Raw genomic sequence first — 24,217 nt, 5'->3', positions numbered from 1 at the left:
TCCGCGCATGGAGGGCTATATAGAAAAAAACGACACTTAAAACTGAGAGAGTACTTAGTTATCTGACATAAAAAAGGGAATACCAAACCATTCATAATAAAAATTGAAACACTTCCGGGCTACATGTAGCAGGTCTGTCAAAGTGAAAGTAGGATGAAATTTATCAAAACGTGTTGGTTTATCAACACCTGAGTTAACTGGATAGCACGTGATCGTAATAACGGTAATTGTTTGTGAAGTACACATGTTATTAATAGGTGGCGAATTTGAAAGGTAAGTTTGTTGATTTAATTAATAGCCGTGTGTAGTTTTACCGAATTGGCAAACTGTATGTGCATGTCTATTCATTTTTATCGTGGACTTTGAAACAAAGCACGTACTTAAAAATTGTACTGTATATAAAGATATCTTGGATCTACTAAGCATCTTCAATTCGTCATAGGTTCTTAAAGATAAATAATCGATCTGACAGTGTTTAGTTGTGTAGTTATCGTATCATTTTTAAAGTTTAATTTCCTTATTTGAAACTGAATCATTCAAGTTGTTACGTAGATCATGCATTATCTATTTATTATCTTTATTTTAAGCACTAACTACATGTATGATTCCGTTGGTATGAACTCATTTTATTGTTTGATGTTAAAAACAAAAGGAATATATATAATACACAATATAGGCACAAGTTCTGAAAACTTAAAATGCCCTTTCATACATTTATAAGTAGTGATAACAAGTGCTCAATTTTAAAAACACAAAAGTATCAAAGGTCAATGAATACATGTACGTATAATAGTGATTGAAATTACCGGTATGACAGAAGATATACAGACAAATAATTAAAAGACAAAGGGTATATATACCTTGTTATAAAGACCATAGATATTCGTATGTTACAAAACAGACCCGATATCTATAAGTATAAATTTACGTTGGAAAATAGATTTTTAATTTCTGCAAGACCAATGAATTCTGAAATCATCTTCCCATAACAAAACATGGGTATCTACAATGTATAAACAATCTTTTAAAAAAAGCATTAATAACACAAAACACTACATTTCGTACAAGAAAAGAAAGGAAAGGTAGTTATCTTCAATTTTTCCACAAGAGCATAGAGGATTATCGATTATATTGCATCTAAATGTTTACATTTCCCAGTGTCTTTTGTCAGTGACAACACTACGAATCGATTTTGTAATGTATAGTCCTACATTTCATCAATGACTTTTAATATTTAAAGGTAAAATTGCTGAAAATTATATAGATATAAGTAATAAGGAATTAATCTTTGAATATTATATAAGGTAATCAAAATAATACGGTCGGGCGTGATCAAATCTATCATAAAACTTTGGAAAAAAAGTTTTTTTTTTAAATACGGTGTTCATTATTTTACATAGTTGTAATTGTTTACATATAAAAAAGATATAAACTGCACGAACTGAAAGGCAAATGCAAGTACCCTTGATGACGTCATCATACATCCTCCAAGTTTGATTCATTGCGGATCGAGCAATCATTACGGTTTAAGCTATAGATCATTATCTAATCATTTCTAAAATGTTCACTTTAATTAACAAGCGATATATCTATTCAAAGCCTCTTGAAACTGAAGAAGAACCTGCACGCCACGATTGGATCGACAATTTTAAGGGTTATCCACAACCCGATACTATAAGGATACTTTATATGAAAATACTTTTCAAATTTATTTTAGAGAATTGCATTGCATCAGGATATTGTTTTTATTAACAACTTTCTTCTTTTTAATGAATTCATACCTTCAGTTGGTGACTATAACTTCAGTTCACAGAACTATGGATGCAGCACGATTTTTTTCTCGAAAAGAAATGAAAAGTTCAACTTTTTTTCTTGTCATTTGAAGTAGTACACATACTAGAATATTATAGTTTTGGATATATTTATTTAAATAAGTTTGTGCTGATTAGCTCGAGAAAACATTTCCCAAAGACGTGAATGACCCTAAAGTAAGTTTTTTTAGGAACTGTTCATGTCTGTAGCTCTACGGGGAAATTCGGATTAGCATTTAGTTGAGCAGGTAACTCTACGAGAAAATATGGATAACATTCAACGTGTCAATTCGAATTTTTACTGTATTGACATTTTAAGATTTTCAAAATTGCAAACTTTGCGATATAAAATGAATTAAATTCTTAAAGATATACACGTATATGAGTGAAAAAAACTAAAGATATTTTGCATGTTTATTGTTTTTATTACGAGTAACAAGTCTGTGCAAGTCTCTTGAAAATAGGAGCACTTATGTGTTTCTAGTTCCGACAAATGAACCTCCAAAACTCAACACTTTATAGTCCCTTTATCATATTTAGTTTATTTTTATTACAAGAGGGTCATCCGTGTTTCAGATAGTCAGACGGTTTGGGAATTATATAATCTTTCCGTTGCGCAAACAAAGAAGTGGCTATGATAAAATAACAATATGCACAATATATACATTGGTCGAAACATGCATAAAATAATCATCTCAAAATGGCTCATGTCAGATAATATTTACTTTGTAACTTACATCATTAATAAAGATGGCTGACAATGCGTGCGAAGAAGATGTGCGGGGAATGTCCATGGACGAACTCTGTGAAATATTAGATAGGGAGAATGTGGACTACTCGGAACTAGAGGATCTCGAGGAAATTCGGGATCTTGTTTTACAGTCCATTGCTCAGCGGGAATCGCCCAACGATGAAGGGCATTCACAGAAGGAGGTAAAGAAGTTCAAGTTAAAATTCAAGCTCAGTTTCAAGTTTTTTAAAAAGAAATGGCAAAATATATATATCAATTTTTAAAATTGAATCCGTGTTTTTGTCAATTTTGTCTCATACCATCTTAACCCTTATTCAGAAAACGATTTCTTTAAATTTTGTTCTAAGATATATTATCAAAGTAACTTGAATACGATACTAATGATAGACTTTTTAAAAAAAAAAGAAGGTTAATGTGTTCTTCCTACAGGCGACCATTGATGTCATGGGGCGGATACTGGAGAGAGATGCCGAAATGAGGAAGGTGATACGAGACATCTACGACTCTGTGTTAGTAATGCTCGACATGAAAAACTTCGAGAAGAACCTTGGTTCAGAAATGACTAAAGAATATAACGGATACATTGGAACGGTGAAGGGCTATAGGAAACAGCTGGAGAGAACACACTGTCCTATCGTTGTGGCAGGTAAGAATGGATGGATGGATGGATGGATGGACAGACAGTGAACGTTAATAAATATCGACGAATGTTGCAAAGTTTAATCCTATAACAGTTAAAGTTCTAACGCCATATATACGGTTGTAAATCCATCGATTGACAAAAGATGTAGTATTTTTCTATTATCAGGAGAGACTGGTGCTGGTAAATCGTCCTTGCTGAATTTGATTATGGGGGAACACGTGCTTCCCCGACAAGTTTTGAGTTCTACTTCAACCATTTGTCAGATATTCAACAGCGAGCAGAAGCGAGCGGTAGTCACAGATGAGAACGGTGGAAAAATTTATCTCGATGACGTCACAGAAGAAACGCTTTCTAAATACGTCTGCGTCGATAGGTCAGGAGAAAATACGCAACGGTACAAAACAGTTGACATTTACTGGCCTGTTCCAATGCTGAAGGTAAAATCGCCCTTGTTAGTCATAGAAGTAGATTCATAGATAATAGTCATAGATTGTATATATCAATTAAAAACTGAATTTAAGAAGTTTCATTGTCTAAAAGTGTTGTATTTCTTTTTTTAATCAAATAAAAAAAAAAAGTGAACTGGACCATAAAGTTGCTTAATTATCCAAAATATAGTCCTGTCTAGATTTAAGGTGTAATATCCCTCTGCTATTAATTTTGCCATATATTTTTAAAAAATTTTCATATTGATTTTCATAAAAGTCAATATCAATCGATTCATATAAAACAAAAATGAAGTGATGAAGCGCTGCTAGATTTTTCAAAAATTGATAATGTGTCTAATTATGATATGAAGAAAACTAGACATAGTGATTAGAAAAGGCAAAATTTTACCATCGCAGCATAAAATTAAAAAACCAAAATGTATATGAAAATAATATATAGTTATATACATTTTCATTTCATATTACAAAACATATTGAAGCGCTGCATTTTAGTTCAGAATAGCACTTTGTTGTACAGGTTTGCAACAAAAATTGCTTCAATCAGCAAGAGTTATCTTTCCTTATCATAGACTTTTGAAGGTTTTACATACATGTTTTACATACACTGCATGATAAATTGCCACAGTTTCTAACTTTTTAGAAAAAGGTTTTCTGTTTTCAAATTTGAATAAGATAATAGTAAATGGATCCATATATTAAGAAATCCTAAAAATGTAAACCAGAGCATAAATTTTGCTATAACACAACAAGGGGATAAAGCGAATAATCTTCCAGTAATTTGTATAATATCAATATAGGGATTTATTGTCTTGAATCAAATGGGATAATGGTGTTTTTTTTAATTTTGTTTTCCCATATCTGCTCTCTCAGAATATAAAAGCCTTATTAAATTTTAAACATTTGAAATGTTATAAGTTTTAAACGATTATAACTAAGTATAGAATTTGTAATTGTCTTAGTCACATTTTTCCAAATTATAATTCATTCAGCTCTGTGAACGAGCTATAGATAGAGAAATGAAAACATTCCATCCAAATATTCTCTGGCCTAAAACATCAAACATCACCTGTACATGTACTGAACAAGTACATAAAATTTTGTTAAATTAAAAAAAAAAGAATTAATCCATCGGGATGGAGAGGGGGAGTGATAGTCATGTAGATATTCCTCATATTAAATACTTTATCATTATGATATATTTCTTGTAATATTTTGTAAAAATTTTCTTTACTTTTTTGCCCCCTGCTTCAAAAAAGCCCTGGGGTTCAATTCGTTCCGGTCAATTTTTTTTTCTATATTTGAATTTAAATAAGTGTAACGCCTTCCAAAATAAATTAGGACCCAGCACCACCTCCCTTGTTGTTACATTGTGAGTTAACAGAAACAAAGTGATATTATTTTCTACAGAAGTTATCTCTCTTATCAGAGGGACATTCCACCTTAAAACTTAGATTACTATATCATTTATTGGCGCATCTGATTGGTCGAAAAAAAATTTTGATACCGTTCTGATCTAACACTATTTATAGAACGGGAATTTCCAAAATAAACATTGATGAAGCTTCGCGCATTGATGAAGTTTTCCGGTCATTTTTTTCTTTGATACGTCGATCAATAAAAAAAAATATTATCTTCATTTCTTAATTCCATGATAAGTTTTACAATAGAAAAATGATCTTTTGAATAAAGTCCTTAATATATCATCTCAATTTGATGGACTTCTTTATATTTTTATTAGTCAGAAACTTCCTGTTTAAATCCTGTCTTACTTTTTTTAAGTGAATACAACTTTAATTATTAACCGGCCTTGATCAAATTTACTATTTGTATTTAACCATGTATAAGGTGTCTCAAGGTGTTTTGTCTGTGATTTAACTTAGAGATACTTTTACTAGGAACATGCGACGATCGTGGACACGCCTGGTGTGGGAGAGAGTGACGAAATGACGACAAAACTCCTGGATTATCTGTCAGAGGCGGTGGCATTTATCTACGTCATCAATACGACTAATGCCGGCGGTGTCCAAGACGACAGGGTAATGACGTCATTGATATTTCGTCCAGACGGATTTGCATAGTAGTTTTAATGATTTCGATAGTTGATTTACAGAGTAAAGTATTTTTCTTTTTGGCAGTTCATTTCTTAGAACTTTCAGCAGAAATGCCAACGCTTTCTACATGCACCACCCTCTTTCTCAAACAATGAATAATAATGAAATTGTTATTGGTAAAATTGTAGTTATAGTTGGTACGATGCTGTCGCAATATCTTAATAATTTGCACTGCATGGTTCATACATGTATATACTATAGAAAGGATCTACTCTGTAAAAGTAACAGGCCTTGTAAAGGATACCTTTTGAAAACTTGATGATATTGGATAAACCTACATACGTGTACATGTAGATCGAATACTATTGTAGAATAATAAACCACAAACAACTAGCCTATGCAAACCTCATCCACTTCTCAAAAAAATCGGTTATGATGATCAGTTCGACCACGTATCTCAACACAACATGGAATTTGCATGAACACTTCCAGAATTCGAGATAACATGTAAAGATTTGTTGTTTAAGTTTGTTTCGTATGATTTCAGCTTGTGAAAATATTCAAAAAACAACTTGAGTTGGAACAGAAAGGATTGTTGCAACAATTTGATCCAGAATGTGCCATCTTTGTTTGTAACAAATGGGATCAAGTGCCGGACAGCGAAGGCGAAATGGTTTGGAAAGACATTGCCAAGAAATTACAGGCTAACTGGCCGACTAGGAGGAACATAGACATTACAGGACAAATGTTTAAAATGTCCGTTACGAAGGTACTAATATGTTTTACAGTCCTGTGAATTACGAAGATCTACAGTATTCTTTTGTAATCATCAATCTTTAAACTACGGTGTAATTATTTTTTTCTGTTAAGCAGAAATTCATTTATATTATTAATAAGATGATTACTTCAGAATCTTTTAATTGTACTTTCAACTTTAAATAACGACTTTAATGATTTTTTTTAAAAAAAATTCTGTTTGATTGACGAAGAGAATAAGTTTATACCGAATATAAAAGATCGACGGTTAATTTTTACAAGCACTTGCACCAAGTATTAAAACAGCAGATTCGTCAGCATGACTAATAAATACTATAAATACTGGATCACTGCTTCATTAAAATGTACATGTATACCAGTGAAGGTTTGATAGCTATTTTTAACTTATATACAATGTACGTACAAATAAAATATTTGAAATTGAAGGACCTACAAAGAAGCAAAGCCGGACTGGGCTACAGTGAGAAGTTCAAGGCCCTTATTTCCGGAATTGACCGGCTGGTCAGAGCCAGTCTAGAGAGGCGCGTCAAAAAACACGTATAGTGAGGAACTGTTACTTAACTTTACCAGTCTTTACATTTACATTTTTTACGATTTTGTATGTTACTTAACTTTACCAGTCTTTACATTTACATTTTTTACGATTCACAAAATACAGATATCTTCATTAAGGAGGTTGGATGGTCAACAAAATAATAATCAAATCTTCCTAAAAATTCAAGATATGAATTGTATAAATATATGATATATTGTAGTAAAGGGGATATCCATATGTTTTAGCTTTTAAATTTTGGTATTTTATTGTATCTTTTTTTGGAAGGAGATCAATACAATCTAACTATGGTCACAACCAAATGCAAACAATGTTGGTTTTTATTGGTATTCGGATCCGATATCACATCTATTTATTTTTTTACAAATGCTTGGATATATTTTGTTATCATATATATACTAGTGATAGTTTTGAGGTAGTTGGTATATTTATAAAACTACTGCCATAATATAGATATTATATATAAGTAAGATGCAATGCATGTGCTAAAATGACGGTAAAAACATTCGATTTTAATTTTATTATTTATCAGCTGGCTACAGTCGTTCTTAGATAGACTTCTGATAAAGGTCATCGCAAAGATCAATGCTTCAAGGAAAAACCAAGAAGAGAAAAATGCCATGAAATCGGAGATAGAAAAGAGGCTGAAAACACTGGAATGCGAGACAGAGAATGTAAGTAACCGAGGTGTTCCAAATGGAAAAACATGCACTAAAAGGCATTTATCATGATTTTACGTATATATATTTATAAAAGGGTTTGAATTTTTATTTCTTTAGGATATATTTCTCCATATTTAGTTAAAAAAAATTATTTCTATGACCTATAGCTAATCGCTAATTTAACAATTCAGGTTAAAATAAAAATGGAAAACGTGACAGAAGAAAGATGCAAAGACATTGCAGACAAGTTAACAGCTCATTTAAATAGAGAAGAAACCAAACGAAAAATGTTTCAATGGCGGACAGGTATAGGATTTTAATACCTTATGTTTTTTATTATTTGTTTTTTAAAATTATATGGCTATTTTGATTTTTTGTCTAGTTCACATGCTTTTTTGTGACCAAATTAGGGAATGATAACTGAGGTTAATTTCTACGAAAGGCTTGGTAATCCAGTTCAATATAATTTAATTTATTTCCTCAAATTATGCAACTCATCAGAATGCAAAATATTATACACTAGTAAATAGTTTGTAAATTGGAAAATAATATTTCCATTAAGAAAACAAATAAGCATGAAAAAAATTCATTAAAATTTTGTCCAAACGTTTTTAAAACAGCAAAAATATGAATATTAACTTTATCCACTTTTTTGACATGATAAAAAAATTGATATAATTTCAAATATTTTTTTTTATCTAATAGTTTTGTCATGCTTATTTTTTCAACTAGATGAACTTCCTGATGGCAGTGATTTAGATGTGATACAATACAAGGCAAAACAACTAATAGCGGACAAAATTAACAGCCAGATCGTCCAATGGTGTCAAGAGCACCACATCGAAGACACCTCATCAAAACTGTTTGACCGATTTATAGGAGAATGCAAACTAATTAAGGGCAATTTCTGCGAGATTGACCAGATCGTTCAGGGAATCAAACCCCCAATCGTTGACGGAAATCTCCCACAGGCCGCGGAAACCGCGGAAACTTCGTCTGATTTCGATTCTTCCAGATCGTTTGCAATATTTCCTTTACAGGAGAGAATCGCACTCATTGCGTTTGCGCCATTGTGGCTTCCGTTAGTCATTGGAGCCAGTGTTCTAGCACTTCCGGTTGCTGTGGGCATGTTTATTAAGGATGCGATAGAAGAGAGAAAGAAAATAATCGAGTATCGTAAAAACAAAATGGCGCATATTCTCCAATTGGCCGAACAGGAAATAAAATGTTACAATAAAGATTTGGTGTTAAATGGTCTTCGGGTGACGTACCTTCGCGATTTTATGGCAAGTTTAGAGCAAGTTTGTGTGGACGTCATTCCAAAACAAATTAAAGCTGACCAAGAACTGATTGAAAACATCGTCAAAGAAGATAGAGATTCGCAGACGTTGAAACAGGAATATACGCCTATAGAAACAAAGTGTAAAGAGATCATCGGAAACCTACTCTATGCAAAAATCAAATATCTCTCCGACAATCCGCCTCGTATTCTGAAAGAAATAGATTCACTTGGGCGAGGTTCGTTTGCTAATGTTCTTCTATGTGACGTAGATATTGGAGGTGCTAAGTTGCAATGCGCAGTCAAACAAATGACGTCATCAATACGTTCGGACCCGTATCTTCAACTATCAGAAGCAACAAACATGAAGTGAGTAAAACTTCTCTTGCGCTGGAGGGTTTAAATGATAACGCAAAGCAACGACAACAATGCATGCTATCTTAAGAATGATTTCTAGAATCCCATTTATAAAATTAAAAGTAGTCTGATAGTCACTGGTCATAAGAAATCTTATTAAAATTTGGCTATTTATTTAATGCAATATGAGATGCAATTTGCACACCGGAAATATTTATTGTTACAAAAGTAATTTAGTGCATTGATCAGTAAAAGCAAATTATAAATGGAATAAATGCCCTCTTGTAGTCAAATTTTTGTATGGGAAGCCATTAATTGATTAACATTAAAAAGTCCATGGGCGGAAATCTGGTTTCTCGATACCAAGTAAATTTAATCTATCCGAAAATCACCGAAACTCAATAACCGCTGGCAAAAACATCCGTGCAAATGAGAGATAAGGATAGAAGGTGTACAACTTGTTTGCAACTGTTACAATTTGTTTTTTTCCATTTTTTTTTAAACTCAGTTACATGAAGAAAAAACACATTTTTGAATTTAAGCAGATTAATACAAATTCTGAAAATAATAAAAGCATGAATTGCTTTCCAAACAATTGTGTTTTTGGTGAGACAAATTTAGACTACTAAATGAATGTTGGATTTTTTTTTTTATTTGACATCTATAATTTATAGATTTACACATTTTCATTCAGGGCATTTCGACACACGAATATTGTGCAATGCATAGGGGTTTCCATCGAAAAAACAGGTACTAGTCAAAAGGAATACCTCAACATATTTATGGAGGTGTGTGAATGTTCACTTGCTGACGTCATATTATGTGACAGACACATCATGGAAATGTGCCAGTGCAATTCTTACCGCAGGAAAACGTGCCACATGTTTAAAGAAAAGGACAGAAGTGTTCTGGAATTTGTGGAAGCATGGGAACTATTTACGAAAATGTTAGAGGATATATTGAATGGACTGGTATATTTGCACGATAAAGGATTCGTGCACAGAGACCTTAAACTGACAAATATTTTGGTTTGTACCACTTGTTTCTTTTTTTTTTTACAAAGTAATACTGTGAAAAAATAGTTTCAATAGGTAAAATAACAATTTTGAAAGAAAAAATAAAAAATATTCGTAACGTCACAAAGAAGTTTTTCTTTTTGAATTTGTACATGTACGTATGGGATATCTCGATGTTAAATTTCATATTTGTCTTTTACTTTAAAAGATCAAGGATAATATCGCAAAAATAGCAGACGTGGGGATGTCAAAGCCAAAAAACCAGCTACAAGGCACCATCACCGGAACACCTGTTTTTATGGCACCGGAAGTTCTGGAGGGCCGGATGTACGGTTTATCAGCTGACATTTTCAGCCTATCTATCATGATGTGGGAAATGTGGTACGGCAGGAGGGTGTTTAGTGAAAGTGTTTACTCTGATGTCATGACAACGTACAGTTCCATCAAGGTGAAACAAATGCTTAGACTCTAATCTGCACAGTCAGATAATTCATGTATCTAAAGACATAAATAAGTCGAAACTGTTTGTATCTATCGGGAAATATACCATATCAAATGACAAACTTTCTTGACAAAAAGTTTAGAAAAAAATATATCAATTGCTTTTGCTTTAGGTTTCTTTTTTATTTCATTAGGAGCATGTCGTATCCGGCCAACGGCCAAAGTTCACTGAGAAAACAGCCCCTCCACAAGAAATACAGACGATGATGGAGGAATGCTGGGTAGATGTTGCAGACAACAGGCCGACGGTCAGACAATTGAAAACGAGGCTAAACGAAGTCGTCGCCAATTTAACTTTTACCACACCCTGCTGAGAGAAACTCGGTTACTTTAATTGTTATTGGCCATTAATGACCAAGATATGTATCCCAAATACATGTTCAACTGTACTAGTAGAAGTCATTTAAAATACTCATTCCCATTTGTTGGGGCATGTCAACTCTTGCCTTCTTTGCATGGAACTCTTTCTCTATTGTTAAAATGAGAGAGAGAGAGTGAGTGAGAGAGAGAGAGAGAGAAATTTGTCTTTTCAATAAAAATCATTGTACCACCTTCAAGTTTCCTGAATTATCAAATTATTTGGGAGAGACAGAAACTGATTCAGAAAAAATAACACGGCAATAAATAGTTTTTTAATGGATGATCATGTTGCTCCACTCTCCGTCAATCCAAATTTACCGTGGAGCTACAGTTCTGCAGCTTTATGTAATTAGTTTCCTAACCTTACCTTTGACCTCGGGAAGTGGAAAAAATCAAAATGGAGAGAAAAAATACGTGTATCTGATATTTTATTTATATTCCTTCAGAGATCTATATATGAACTAAAAAACAGTGAAGTACAACTTAATAATATTAATTATGAAATGACAATCTGTCTAATAAAATAAACACAATTCTATTATAATGTCAACAACACGAAGCCATACATTACATGCAACAATATCAATCAATGAACCTCCAACATAAATAAAACCTCAAAAAAAAAGTTAATGGAATAGCTGCAATAAGCTGAATCTCCTTGATGTGTTAATATAAAAACATTGGGTATAGCTATGTATTCCCAATGTGTAATTATTCCCTAAAGTATAAAAATAAATAGAAACAGCAAGAAATTTTCCTTCCTCGAGATTGATACAATCCTTCATTTGTTAATTCTTTTTTAAAAACAGAATATGGATAGGCATTTGTTTTTAGATGAAATCTTGATGAAATTCATAAATTGGCTTCAAAAGAAAAACAAACCCTTGAAAAAAAATTAAATTATCTTGTGTCGTTAGGTAAGAAATGTTTATCAAACTCAAAAGTCTTTTTGAAAAAAAAAATATTTGAGTTCTGCCTAGATATATTCAAATATTTGAGATCAAAGGTCTATAAATGATTTAAATGTGGGATTTTTTTATTTAATAAAATGCTTACAAAAATGATTGCTATCATAATTTTTATCTAAAATTCCATGATATCAAAATTATAAGTTATTGAGCAATGATTTAAAAAAAAAAATTAAGGTACACAAGATAGATGTAAATGAAATATTATTTTCTCAGTATTTATTTTCTGAATTGTTATCAAACAGTTGTTATAAAATTCATCAAAATGGCCTTCGAGATTCATGGTTTCCTGAGAGGTGTGAACCTAGGTCATGAAAAACAAATTGTTCAGGCTATTTCATTACATCTTGTATAAGAAACCCACAAATCAAAAAACCCCAAAACACAAATAATCCGTATTCTTTCAAAACCTTCTTGGGTAGATTTTTCAAAAACTTGTCAACTTTCCCAGTTTAAGGCCAAAAATTACTTAGCACGTAACTGTAAAAATCAAATGTTTTTTGATGATCAATTGATAATTTTAACTGCATATACCGTTTCCCTAAGCTACATTGTAACACAATTCTGGACATAACAATGCTTTGATCTCCTTTGATCACTGAAACCCTTATTTACCCCAGTTCACAGACAAAAATTTACATGTTTTTAAAAAAAAAACAGACAAGGACTCAATTTTTTTTTTTTTGGTACAGATTACCTAACTCTATATTGTTTACACACCAGCTACCGTGTTTTATTTTTCAATTACAACAAACAAAAAAAAGGCTCTCTTTTAAGTTAGTATGAAAATCTCCGAAAAATCAGGTTCACTCCTAGTTGTTGTTTCCGGGAAACTGCAACATGTCAAGCGGATTTTCCAGCTCCTCCACATCAGGAATTTTCCACTGGTCTTTGCGGCCCACCTCGTACATCTCTTTAATGGCGGCCCGTATTTTGTCGCTGCCCTCTGCGGCTATCTCCTGGTATTTGTCGTACAACTGTAGCGCCGTGTTGGCGTCCTCTACAGAGTCATGGGTGGACGACTGAATGTTTGTTTCTGAAATTATTATTTTATAAGATTTTTAAAATTCAAACCCCTTTTTTTTTTTAAACTTCACAATATGAGAGTCATGCACTGTATATAGAAATATACACTAGTGTCTGAAATAATTTTACTACTAGATTTGAAATTTTACACCATATTTTTTTAGAAACTACACAATATGAGATACATGTAGAAGTAGATAGATATATACACTAGCTGTCATGAAAATTAATTTTGTTTTATAAGTTAACCATTTAACTGTTCTTTGATAAAGTAACTACAACACAAACCACAAGACAGAATTCTTTATTTTCAGTCTGATTTGTTAACTTTAGATTTTTTTTTTGAAAATTCATATCGCAGCAAAATCATGCTATTATGAAAAATAATTTTGTATTAAACTTTGCTTTAATCAGAGCCTCTTAATACATGTAGCTTTTCTCACAAAACTTGATTATCAAAAGCTTATAAACCAAATTTTTCAAATTTAACATATTAACATATTGCTTTAAAAACTGATATATTCAATAAAAAGCTTCAATCTTCCAGCTGGACTTACTCAGGAAATACCAAGCCAGGTACTTGAGTGAGATCATCCTCTGTCTGGGGATGTAGAATAGCTGCACAGTGTCTACTATCTGATCCTTAGGCACCTACAAGTAACAAGTAACAACCCTAGTCATTGGTTAAAACACCTACAACATAAGTAACAACCCTAGTCATTGGTTAAAGCACCTACATCACAAGTAACAACCCTAGTCATTGGTTAAAGCACCTACAACATAAGTAACAACCCTAGTCATTGGTAAGAGTCTTACAGCATAAGTAACAACCCAAATCATTGGTTAAAGCTCTTACAACACACTGTCAAGTAACAACCCAAATCATTGGTTAAAGCTCTTACAACACAAGTAACAACCCAAATCATTGGTTAAAGCTCTTAAAACACAAGTAACAACCCTAGTCATTGGTTAAAACACCTACAACACAAGTAAAAATCCTATCCATTTGTTAAAGCACCTACAACATGATTATAAGAAAATCTTGTTCAAAGAACAAATGATATATGAGCTGGTTTACAGTATAAATCAAAAGAATCATTTCACATTGTTCCTTAAGTCAAACCTTGTCACATCCACTTACCGTATATTCGGGGGGTTTTTTGCGTGTCACAAAATTTTTTAAAAAGGTGGAAAATATGTAGCAATTTTAATTTGTGTCAATCATTTTCTTGCGTTTTAAAAAGTGTCGCAAAAAAAGCGATTAGATCATTGCGAAAATTACAGGATATACGGTATTATCTGTAGATATTAAACAATTCTAGTAAGTTGACCCCTGCGACTCACAGTGATGTTGATGACCCGGAAGTCCTTCTTCAGGCCGTGACCCACAAACACGACCTTGTTGTCCACCAGATAGCGGAGCTTAACGTAAGTCGACTTGAGGGTGGTCAGGTTTTTGGTGGACAGCTCGGGGTTCAGGTCGCCAGGGCTGATTCCTGACCACTGGGTCAGGTAGTCCACCACCTGTAATACAATGTATTGTTATATTCAGTAGTATATTCTCACTATATAACTCTATATAGACGAATAGTCAATAATTGTAATATTAGCTCGTCCGAAAAATATTGACCGGTCAATATTTTTTTAATATTGACCGGCTAGGAATAATATCTAGAGAGTATTCCCTCTATTTCAAGTAATCGCTTCTGATTTGTTGATTTTTTGATGACGTAAATAACTCTTCGCGACTTCAAAACAAGGTGACGTCATAATAGACAGTCAGTCAAAGCAAGTAAACAACGGACGCGCAATGCGACGGTTTGCTATCATAATGGATATACTGTGGTTTCATTAATATTCAAGGGTATCAATTTTCGTGGAAAAATTGAAAATCACAGTTTCAAGGGTACGTAAATTCGTGGCCAATGGCCCTATTGATACAAAATATTAATAGGTATTGCACTTCATTGAACATTAAATTTCGTGGATCAACTTCACAACGAAATCCACGAAAATTGGTATTCAACGAATATTGATGAAACAACAGTATAAGGATTTGCAAATTACTGTAAAGTAAAATCATGTAGAACATCTGTATGTTAATTCTTACGGGTAGCGGAATATCACCAGTGACCGTTTGACGCTGAGGATATTTTGAAAATGGACTTTGCACAAAATTGAATTCGTGAATTCTTTGTTGAGCTGAGAAAATTACGACCTGTTTTCAATTACTTTCTTAAATTTTGGTTTGTTTCTTCATATAACAAAACAAATGTTGACTGTGTTTTCGGGCAACATTGATTATATTAGCCCCCTTGGGACTAAAATATTGCCCTCCGCTTCGCGTCGGGCAATATTTCGTCCCTCGGGGGCTAATATAATCAATGTTGCCCTCAACCCCAGTCAATATTTGTATAATAATGAAATACTCTACAATTACACAACATAATAATGTAATAAACTACAATCAATTAACATGTGTTTATATAGCCCCAACTCGATGAAATGATTCATATAACTAAACACTACCAAAAACTATGGTGCAACTTTTTTTTTTTACCCTTATATATCAAAATATATCACGATTATTCTGTATCTTTCCATTACTCTGGGTATTTTGTTTTTCAGTTTACACAGTGAAAAAATATGGCAAATGGGTATTAATTCACAAGTCATTTACCTGTTCTTGGGTCGAGATATAGTCATCTATAAAGGCTGTTCCCTTCTTTTCTCCTTTTCTACAAAAAGCAAGAGAAAAAATTTCATTACCTCCACTTCCCTTTTCTTCGGAAGATCTAGAACAAACTATTGCTACATTTTTTTTTAAATTGCATTTTATGAAAAGTCTTTTTTTCATTGGAGGACTGAAAGTAAATTTTCTGAATTTAATATTTATAAGCATCAAAATTTGGACACAATACTTTAAACCAACTTCTATACACAACTACATTATTTCGTGATTTACTTTAGATGATTTGATTTGCTGCAATTTATTTTCCTGATTAAGATGTAGACTATCTGTAAAACAAAATAGCAGAGACATTTGAGGTCTGGTTTGCAGCAAGACATATTCATGATAATGGGGCTATTGCAAAGCTCACGAAAATTTACTGCATGCTGTTGGTTTTCAGCATACTGTTTATATTCTAACAAAAGCTTTCGTGGGTCAAATAATGATAGGGATCCATAAATACTGTGGAATCATTTTTATCCGTTGGGGTCAATGTTCATGGGAAGCCAAATTTTCCTGGTGCATGGGGAAGCAATTTTGTTGGTAGTGTAATCCGAATAATTTTAATAAACATAAAACAAATGATTGTACATGTATATAATAAGTTTGTGTGGATGGAAATTCATGGGCAAGGGTTACCCACGATGCCACGAACATTGGTCCCCCACGAACAACGATGGTTCCACAGTACATTAAGAAATTAAGAGCGTTGACATTGTTTACCCTCTGAGACAGGTCATTCTGGCACAGGTCAAGTGGGAGGGTTTGATCATGGAGCGAGTTCCGTCGCTGCGGAGTTCCGATTCTTCCTGCAACCCAAAAAAACACTGCCATGATAATTTCATTTTGAAATTATACAGTATGAAATTATTGTTATACATGTATTATGTCCTTTTTGACTTAGGAATGACCAGTTGAGAAATAATCTGTGATCATTTATTTTCCAAAATCAAGTCATTTTTTCATTCAATCACCAAAAAGTGATTATTACGAGGGATCAGAATCTCACAGATATTTTAAAATTGTACAATTTGTTAATTATTATACCACACTTGGTTGGTAGAAAATCAATGAAATTTTAGATGACCTGATTAAGTGAGACAAATTCTGCATCCAAGGCCACAACATCCCCTTCCTTGGGAAGCTCCTCCTCTGTCAGGGGTTCAAAGGTCACCTTCCTGTTGGCAGGATTGACCAATCCAAAGTCTTCTTTCAGCACTTTGACAGTTATGGGGTTTGTTACTACAAAATTAAGTTAAATTGACAAAATTGATGAAAAATTCATATGAAAACATTGCCCACCTAATACTATTGATTTTTTTCTTATAATTTAAACCAACTTTTATTCGCAGCAACTTTATTTCGCGATTTCCTGGAGATAAACTGGATTGCAACGACTAATTTTCACAACCAAGCCTTATCCAGACCCATGTTGTGATAAGAATCAAACGACAACGGCTGGTTCGCAGCGAGACATATTCGCGACAACAAGGCTCTTGCGAACCTCGCAAAAATTTCTCCCAGGCAAATAAAACTTGGTTTACAGTATGCTGAAACTACCCAATATATGATACATTACATTGTACCTCCTAGAGTACTTGTAAGCTTGATAAGTACTCATTTTTAACTGTAAGCTTGAATACTTGTTTATTACTGGAAACTTGAGCACTTGGATTTAATCGGTACACTTAAGTACACAGTTTTAATTGTACTATAACTGTACTAGGTTTTAACTGTAAGCTTGGGTACTTGTTTTACTTGTAAGTTTGAGTACTATTGTACTCATTTTTACCTGTAAGGTCGTGGAACTTGGTCAGGTGTCTCCTCTTGAAGTAGATGGTACAGGGAACCTTCCAGTCCAGATTGACCGCACAAGCTTCATGCTAAAGAAAAGTAAAGAAATCATATACAATGGCAAGACAATAACACCAATAAAAGAAGAGCAAGACAAAAACACAGGTTTATAGGGCTCCATAGTACAAACTTAGGGAGGCTGGGCGGTCAACAGATTATCTTTCAGTAATGCCTAAAATTTTTAGATATGATATATTTAGCCATAACCTGTCATTTAGTAAAGAAAAATTCCAAATATATTAGCTTTTAAATTTGAATGTTTTCCTATATCTTTATATAGAGCTCTTTTTCTTAAGGAGATTAATATAGTCTATAAATGGTCATGACCATCAAGCCCCCTTAAACAACATGTACAACAGATAGATGGACACACTCACCTTCTCAATGGGCAGGATGGAGAAGTCATTGAACAGGTACCACTGTGTACAGGTGACCTTCTCCTTCCGCTGGTGGTAGGTCTCGCCCACGTTGATGCACGCCACCAGATTTCCCGCCGTCTTCTCGTCCTTGATGTTGTACACCACCGCCAACACCTCGTAGTATTTCATGGTGGGGGGTGGGTCTCTTGGCACTGCTTGCTGTAACAGAGTAACAGAGAATTTGAGTTTGAGTAACAAGGCATGCTAAGGCTTAAACAGTCAAACTCACATGGTTATGGGATAGGGAGGGGGGAAAGTCTGGACCATTGCTTGCAACAGAACATGGGAGTTTGAGTCACATTATTACAGCAGTAAAACTTATCAAAAGTTTACTAAAACAAGTTATTTTGACATAAGTTTTATTGAAGGTCTCTATGCAAATGCAACTAAGGTAGAGAGTCAGCAGGCATCTTATAGCATTTTAATTTATTTATAAAGAATAATATTTAGCATGTGGGTTTTTTTCAGATAGGGTAGTCTTGACTAATTTCATTTCAAAAGATGCCTGTATAGGCCTTAACTACCAACTTAGTCCATGAACTAGTAAAATAAGTCCTGTTGGGATAAAAAAAAATGCAATTCAATATTCACAATTCAAATCATGATTGTGTCCTACTAACCTCATCTGGATACTCCTCCACATTGAGAGTTCCGTCCGGATGGAGATCCATCATTAATCCAAGTGGGATCCACTGACAGTCTATGTCCTCATCATAGTTGTGTGCGGCCGGTTCACTATATCAATAGAAAACACACTACTGTCACATAATGTCACTTATTTGTAAAGTGAGTATTGTTCATTATTCTAATCATGCACTCTGAAAAAGTACAAAATTGATTATTAGGACTACACAACACAAAATGAAATGAAATATAATAATTGTTATTTTCATCTTGAAAAATTTATAACTTGAAATAAAGCACTTAATAATCATTCAAATTATCAGTTAAACGAAATATGAATTGCCTGATAATTTTCAAATTTCTCAACTCATTTAGTCCATATATTTTCTGACAGAAAGACAAAATACAAGTGCTTGTATCACGTGTACAAACTCAGCTTACAGAAGGTCCCTCTCGTGCCTGAATTTACAACCACTCCTGCGGCAGCCATTGCCATAGCGACACATAACAGGGTTACCACCAGGGGCATTAATGAAGGTTCCCTGAGACGACTCGTTTATCTCCTCCTTACGCTGCTTTAGGATCTGTAAAATCCATCAAATACTTAATGTGCATGTTCAGTTTTATCTTTTACAGTGTTCATCATGTTCATATTCAGGTTTGAGAGTGGAGAGTTACTTAGATACTGTTAATCTGCCTTATATAAAACGGCCTTTGGTTACTTAATATAAATAAATCATGCCATTAGATTTTACAAATTATATCAAATCTATGTTTAAAATCTTAAATTAATTTCCATAGGTACATGTAAACAATGGTCTGCAGTAAAATATAAATCAAAGGCCTGAAGGGCCACAATGGCGTCGAGTTAAAGTTAATTTGAAGAGTAAAAACCTAAATAATTTTTTTAACAAGTGAAAAGCTGTCAATGTGACAGCTAACCGGGTTTTCTTTTTATATGCGAACTGTAACCATAATCCATGTCAACCCATATCCAGTGAAATAAAGTACCCCATATGCAATATTTTGCTAAAAAGACTTAGTTCAAAAGCTGGTATTTTTTTCATAAATAATCAGAAATAAAAATCCTAGAAATATTCACACCTCTGATACATGTACAATTAATCTGCAAAAGAACAACTTTTTATCTATAAAACTGTAGGAAAAGTTATCTGTACAATGAGGTTACTCTATATGCAATATTTTGCTAAAAATTGACTAACTTCAAAAGCTGGTATTTTTTTCACAAATTATCAGTAATCAAAATCCTAGCAATATGCACACCTCTGATATATGTATAATTGATTTGCAAAAGAACAACTTCTTATCTTGAAAACTGTTAGAGGAGCTATCCGTACAATGAGGGTACGCTATATGCAATACTTTGCCCAAAAATGACTAAATTTTTTTTATTTTTTATGCAATATTTTGCCAAAAAATGACCAAGTTCAAAAGCTGGTATTTTTTTCATAAATTATCGAAAATCAAAATCCTAGCAGTATGCATACCTCTGATATATGTATAATTGATCTGCAAAAGAACAACTTCCTATTTTGAAAACTGTAGGAGGACTTATCCGTACAATGAGGGTACCCTATATGCAATATTTTGCCAAAAAAAATGACCAAGTTCAAAAGCTGGTATTTTTTTCCATAAATTATCGAAAATAAAAAAAAAATTAAAAATAGAAAATGTTATTTATCACATAACTAATAAAATTACAACTCATTACAAATTTGCTCACCTAATTCTTAAAAAGTTTTGAATTTCAATTGAAAATTTAAGTTTATAGAAATATCTTTGGAGTTAAAAATTTTTTAGATTTTTTTTCTCTATTTTATATGAAAATAAATATTAAAATTATTATTGTGTTTAATCTTATATATTGTATACTGCTGATAACCACTCTGTCTCTCATTATCAATTTCATCTAAAATTCACAAGGATCCAAATGACACGGGCCGAAAAGATCAGGGGTAGATAAAAGAAAGCACCCATTCACGTTGTTTACAAAGTGAAAGTAGTTCACTAGTTGGTTTAAAATAACTTTTGTTTGTAGATGTACTTATCGCTCGATTAGGAAGTTTTGTTTCTACAAGATCAAACATTTGTGCATTTTCGATATGGATACAAAATAATCTATTTTGCAGGCTAGTACATTTCATAACCAAATTGAGTATGTAAGCCCAGCTATCGCATGTGTCTCGGTGCTAGTGTATTCATCCGCTGAAACCGAGACATATTGTTTTCAATAAAATGTGAACATTTTTAAAGACGGCAACCATTTCGAATCTGCAAACTTGTTTTGTTGACGTACAGTTCTGCTCGAAATTGAAGTATGTCATCTATTTTTCTTCAAACACATACGAAAACTTTGCACTCATTTGAGTTGTTTGGCTCCTAAAAATGTAACTTCCGGACGTACGATCCCTAGATGGCTTTCGAGCTTCGCTCGACGCCATAAAAAATTGAAATTAACTTGTTTTACAGTAGTTTGAAAGCTGATAGTAGAAGCATGCATAACTCACCATGTGCTGGATTCTCCAGAACTCGTAATCTCGCGCGTTCTCTATGTGACAGTTCACAGCCACCACATCTGGGATGTGCTGGATTGTCTTTATCTGGGTCTGAGGTAAACATCAAATCAACTCACATGAGGTTTGATATCACATCAATAATGACGTACATAAGGTTGATATCACCTAGTTTAAACTTACATGCAGTTGATATAACCTAAATGAAACTCACATGAGGTTGATATCAAATTGATAATGACTTACATGAGGTTGGCATCACCTAACTGATAATTTACATGATGTTGATATCACCATAACATTTTACAGAAGGTTAATATCACCTAAATGATAACTCATATAAGGACAATATCAAATCAATAACGACGTACACAAGGTTGGTATAACATCCATGATATCTTACATGATGTTGTTATCACATTGATAATTTACATGAGGTTAATGTACCACCTACATGATGAATTATATGATGATGATATCACCTAAATGATAACTTACATGAGGTTGATATCCCCTACAAGACAACTTAAATTAGGTTGATATCCCCAATAAATGATAACTTACATGAGGTTGATACCGATCACACACATTACACCAGGTCTGCATGTTTTGTTCAGCAGTCAGTGTGTTTTTGAGAACATCACAGAATGGCACCTCAAATGGAGGTCTTGTGTTACCTGAAAACAAAGCGCATTTTTTAGTACGGAAAATGGCCTTGTTAATTTCGGTATTTGAATATAAAACTACCAAAAATTTTGTTTCACTGATTCAGAAGTTCAGTGTGTTCATTGACCGGTCTTTCATGAATATGAATTTTTTTTAGAAGGGGTGATTTTGTAGGGGAAGAGATACTGGCATACTGGTAAAGTTACCTTGGAGGTTTCATTTTTTTTTTTTTTAGGTGTGTGGGTGTGTGTATGGGGTGAGTAGCTGTGACTAACCTGGAGGGTTACAGTCGGGGTAGCTGAGGTTGATGATGTTAGTGTCGGACTGCCTCTGAGTCTCCTGTCCACATCGACATCTCAAAGTCGTCACAATCTTAAATCCTAAGATATCTGAGATTGCAGACTTTTCCTCAACCCTGTGTGTACATGCAAACAATTAACTCACACAAATGTAATCAATCAAAATTCTCCAAAAAAAAAAATGTTCATATTGCAAAAAGAACAACCATTAAATAAATCAAGACTCTTATTCCTCAATATAAGGGTGGGAGAATTTTCTCTAGTCACAATATACTTAAAAAATCTTCAGATTTTACAAACAACTACGAATAACCAATGTTTGAAACTAAAAAAATATAAACAGCTGTTACTTTTCAGTGGGAGGATTTTCCGGTGGTCCCCCATCCTCGGACTTGTCTCCGTCCTTGTCTCCATCCTTCCCCTCGTCGTCCGGAGTCTCCGACCCTTTGTCCCCATCTCCGTCCCTCTCCACCTTCTCCTCCTCCTGGGGGTCCTTCCCCTTCTTCTTGCCCTTCTTCTTCTTCTTCTTCCTGGACTTGGGAGGTGTGTTCTCTGAGGACTTGTCCTCCGACTTCTGTCCCTCATCTTCCCCTGTTTTGAGGCTGGTTTCCGACAGCTGTTCTGCCAGATTCTCCTCCTCTGATTTGGTCAGACTATTGTCCGAGGTCTTGCTTAAATTCTCCTCGCTTTTGGCTTCTTTCACAGGTTGGCTTTTGTTACAGAGTTCCTGCAAATAATTTTGTTTTCAATTTTGATAACTTGATAAATTTTCAACATGTCATTTGTTCAGTGCAATGTAATATAGCAAAAATTAATTCATTATCTTTATCAGATTACAAATTTTGTTACCTTTTTATTTTTCTAGATTACATTTAATTGTTGATGCAGCTCACTACAAAATAAGTTACTTATGTCGATAACGACAGCAAGTGCATTATTTTCATAAACTTACAGCGTGGACCTGTTGGAACAGAAATCTCTGCCAGCTCTGAATCAGCCGCGACAAGTTGATTCGCGGGTCGTTTTCCTCATTCTCTGCCAGAATGAGGCTCAAGGCCGAGGCCTCAGGAATCGTGCGGAAGGCCCTCAAAAAGTTGCTGGCCTATATAAATTAAAATTCATTAAAACTAAAAAGGCATGTATTGTACTTTGATTTTTACACACTGGCACATTCAAGAAGAATAAAGTAAGCAGGCCTGATCACGTTCTTAAATTATAGCAGACAAAATGATATACAAATACTATTATATTATAATGTCATTAACTCATTATCCTTTATATACTTGTACAAGATATCTTAATCATAAAATTACTGTTATGTCAACACATAAAAATTATGTGTATTTTACCTGGCAGGTTTGTCCTTTTTGGTTGTCTAACATGTAGAACAAGAACCCAAGCTCACAGGCAAGACAGAACTCGCGCTCACACAGGTGACTCAACAGGATGCAGCGCAGCGGCTCAATGTAGTACAGCACCTGTAAGTAAACAGAGTGTAATGTAAACACTGTAGTAAAGCTCCTGTAACAGGTAAATGTAGACAGATGTAGGTGTGAACAATATTATACAGCACCTTAACAGGTAAATGCCAAATTGATAACAATGGGAGATACAGTAGCAAAGAGAGAGATGCAGAAAAATTGGACATTTTATATACATAAGCATTCATTTAACAGGTTACAATTCCTCTCCCCTCTCTCTTGTATTCTCAGTCTCTCTTCTTCAAATTTCTCTCATGCAGATTCAAACTTAAAATGTTTTAATAAATGAAATTATCTTCATCTTTTAAACTTTCTTTCCTTTTTAATAAAAATTAAAGTAATTTCTCAATTGTTATTTTTTACTTCCTTTACAAGAATTTCTGAGATATAATTCTATCTAAATGA

The 24,217-nt window shown here is 33.5% G+C and overlaps 2 protein-coding genes across 4 annotated transcripts in view; one reads left to right on the top strand and one right to left on the bottom strand.

Annotated features, from left to right (window-relative positions):
- Positions 1–101: 101 nt before the first annotated feature.
- LOC105333995 (uncharacterized) lies at positions 102–12,818 on the top strand. Of its 3 annotated transcripts, XM_034453222.2 has the most exons (14): positions 102–273; positions 2,003–2,059; positions 2,562–2,744; positions 2,992–3,208; positions 3,371–3,642; positions 5,550–5,690; positions 6,253–6,474; positions 6,909–7,024; positions 7,568–7,709; positions 7,889–8,003; positions 8,430–9,345; positions 10,028–10,361; positions 10,558–10,797; positions 10,985–12,818. In XM_034453222.2, the coding sequence occupies exons 3-14, from the start codon at positions 2,562–2,564 to the stop codon at positions 11,162–11,164; spliced, it is 3,078 nt and encodes a 1,025-aa protein (XP_034309113.2). In that variant the 5' UTR covers positions 102–273; positions 2,003–2,059; the 3' UTR covers positions 11,165–12,818. The 3 variants fall into 3 exon arrangements, with proteins under 3 accessions (XP_034309113.2, XP_011435552.3, XP_034309114.2); XM_011437250.3 differs by lacking the exon at positions 2,003–2,059; XM_034453223.2 differs by lacking the exon at positions 2,003–2,059 and having other exon boundaries at positions 103–223.
- The window catches only part of LOC105333996 (PAN2-PAN3 deadenylation complex catalytic subunit PAN2), a 24,656-nt gene continuing 12,060 nt past the window's right edge, over positions 11,622–24,217 (bottom strand). The window contains exons 14-29 of the mRNA XM_034453221.2: positions 23,681–23,809; positions 23,284–23,433; positions 22,682–23,058; positions 22,308–22,447; positions 21,931–22,043; positions 21,361–21,459; positions 19,274–19,416; positions 18,829–18,943; positions 18,167–18,367; positions 17,728–17,818; positions 17,023–17,177; positions 16,659–16,744; positions 15,885–15,942; positions 14,549–14,728; positions 13,762–13,855; positions 11,622–13,214 (exon numbers count right to left, since the gene is read on the bottom strand). Coding sequence (XP_034309112.2) covers positions 12,991–13,214; positions 13,762–13,855; positions 14,549–14,728; positions 15,885–15,942; positions 16,659–16,744; positions 17,023–17,177; positions 17,728–17,818; positions 18,167–18,367; positions 18,829–18,943; positions 19,274–19,416; positions 21,361–21,459; positions 21,931–22,043; positions 22,308–22,447; positions 22,682–23,058; positions 23,284–23,433; positions 23,681–23,809 — 2,355 coding nt within the window. The 3' untranslated portion in view covers positions 11,622–12,990. The remainder of the gene's footprint in view (positions 13,215–13,761; positions 13,856–14,548; positions 14,729–15,884; positions 15,943–16,658; positions 16,745–17,022; positions 17,178–17,727; positions 17,819–18,166; positions 18,368–18,828; positions 18,944–19,273; positions 19,417–21,360; positions 21,460–21,930; positions 22,044–22,307; positions 22,448–22,681; positions 23,059–23,283; positions 23,434–23,680; positions 23,810–24,217) is intronic.

Source organism: Magallana gigas, chromosome 10 (assembly GCF_963853765.1).
Source record: "Magallana gigas chromosome 10, xbMagGiga1.1, whole genome shotgun sequence".
Classification (NCBI taxonomy): Eukaryota; Metazoa; Mollusca; class Bivalvia; order Ostreida; family Ostreidae; genus Magallana; species Magallana gigas.
The sequence above is the reverse complement of the archived record's forward strand: the minus strand, read 5'-3'. Positions and strand labels throughout refer to the sequence as shown.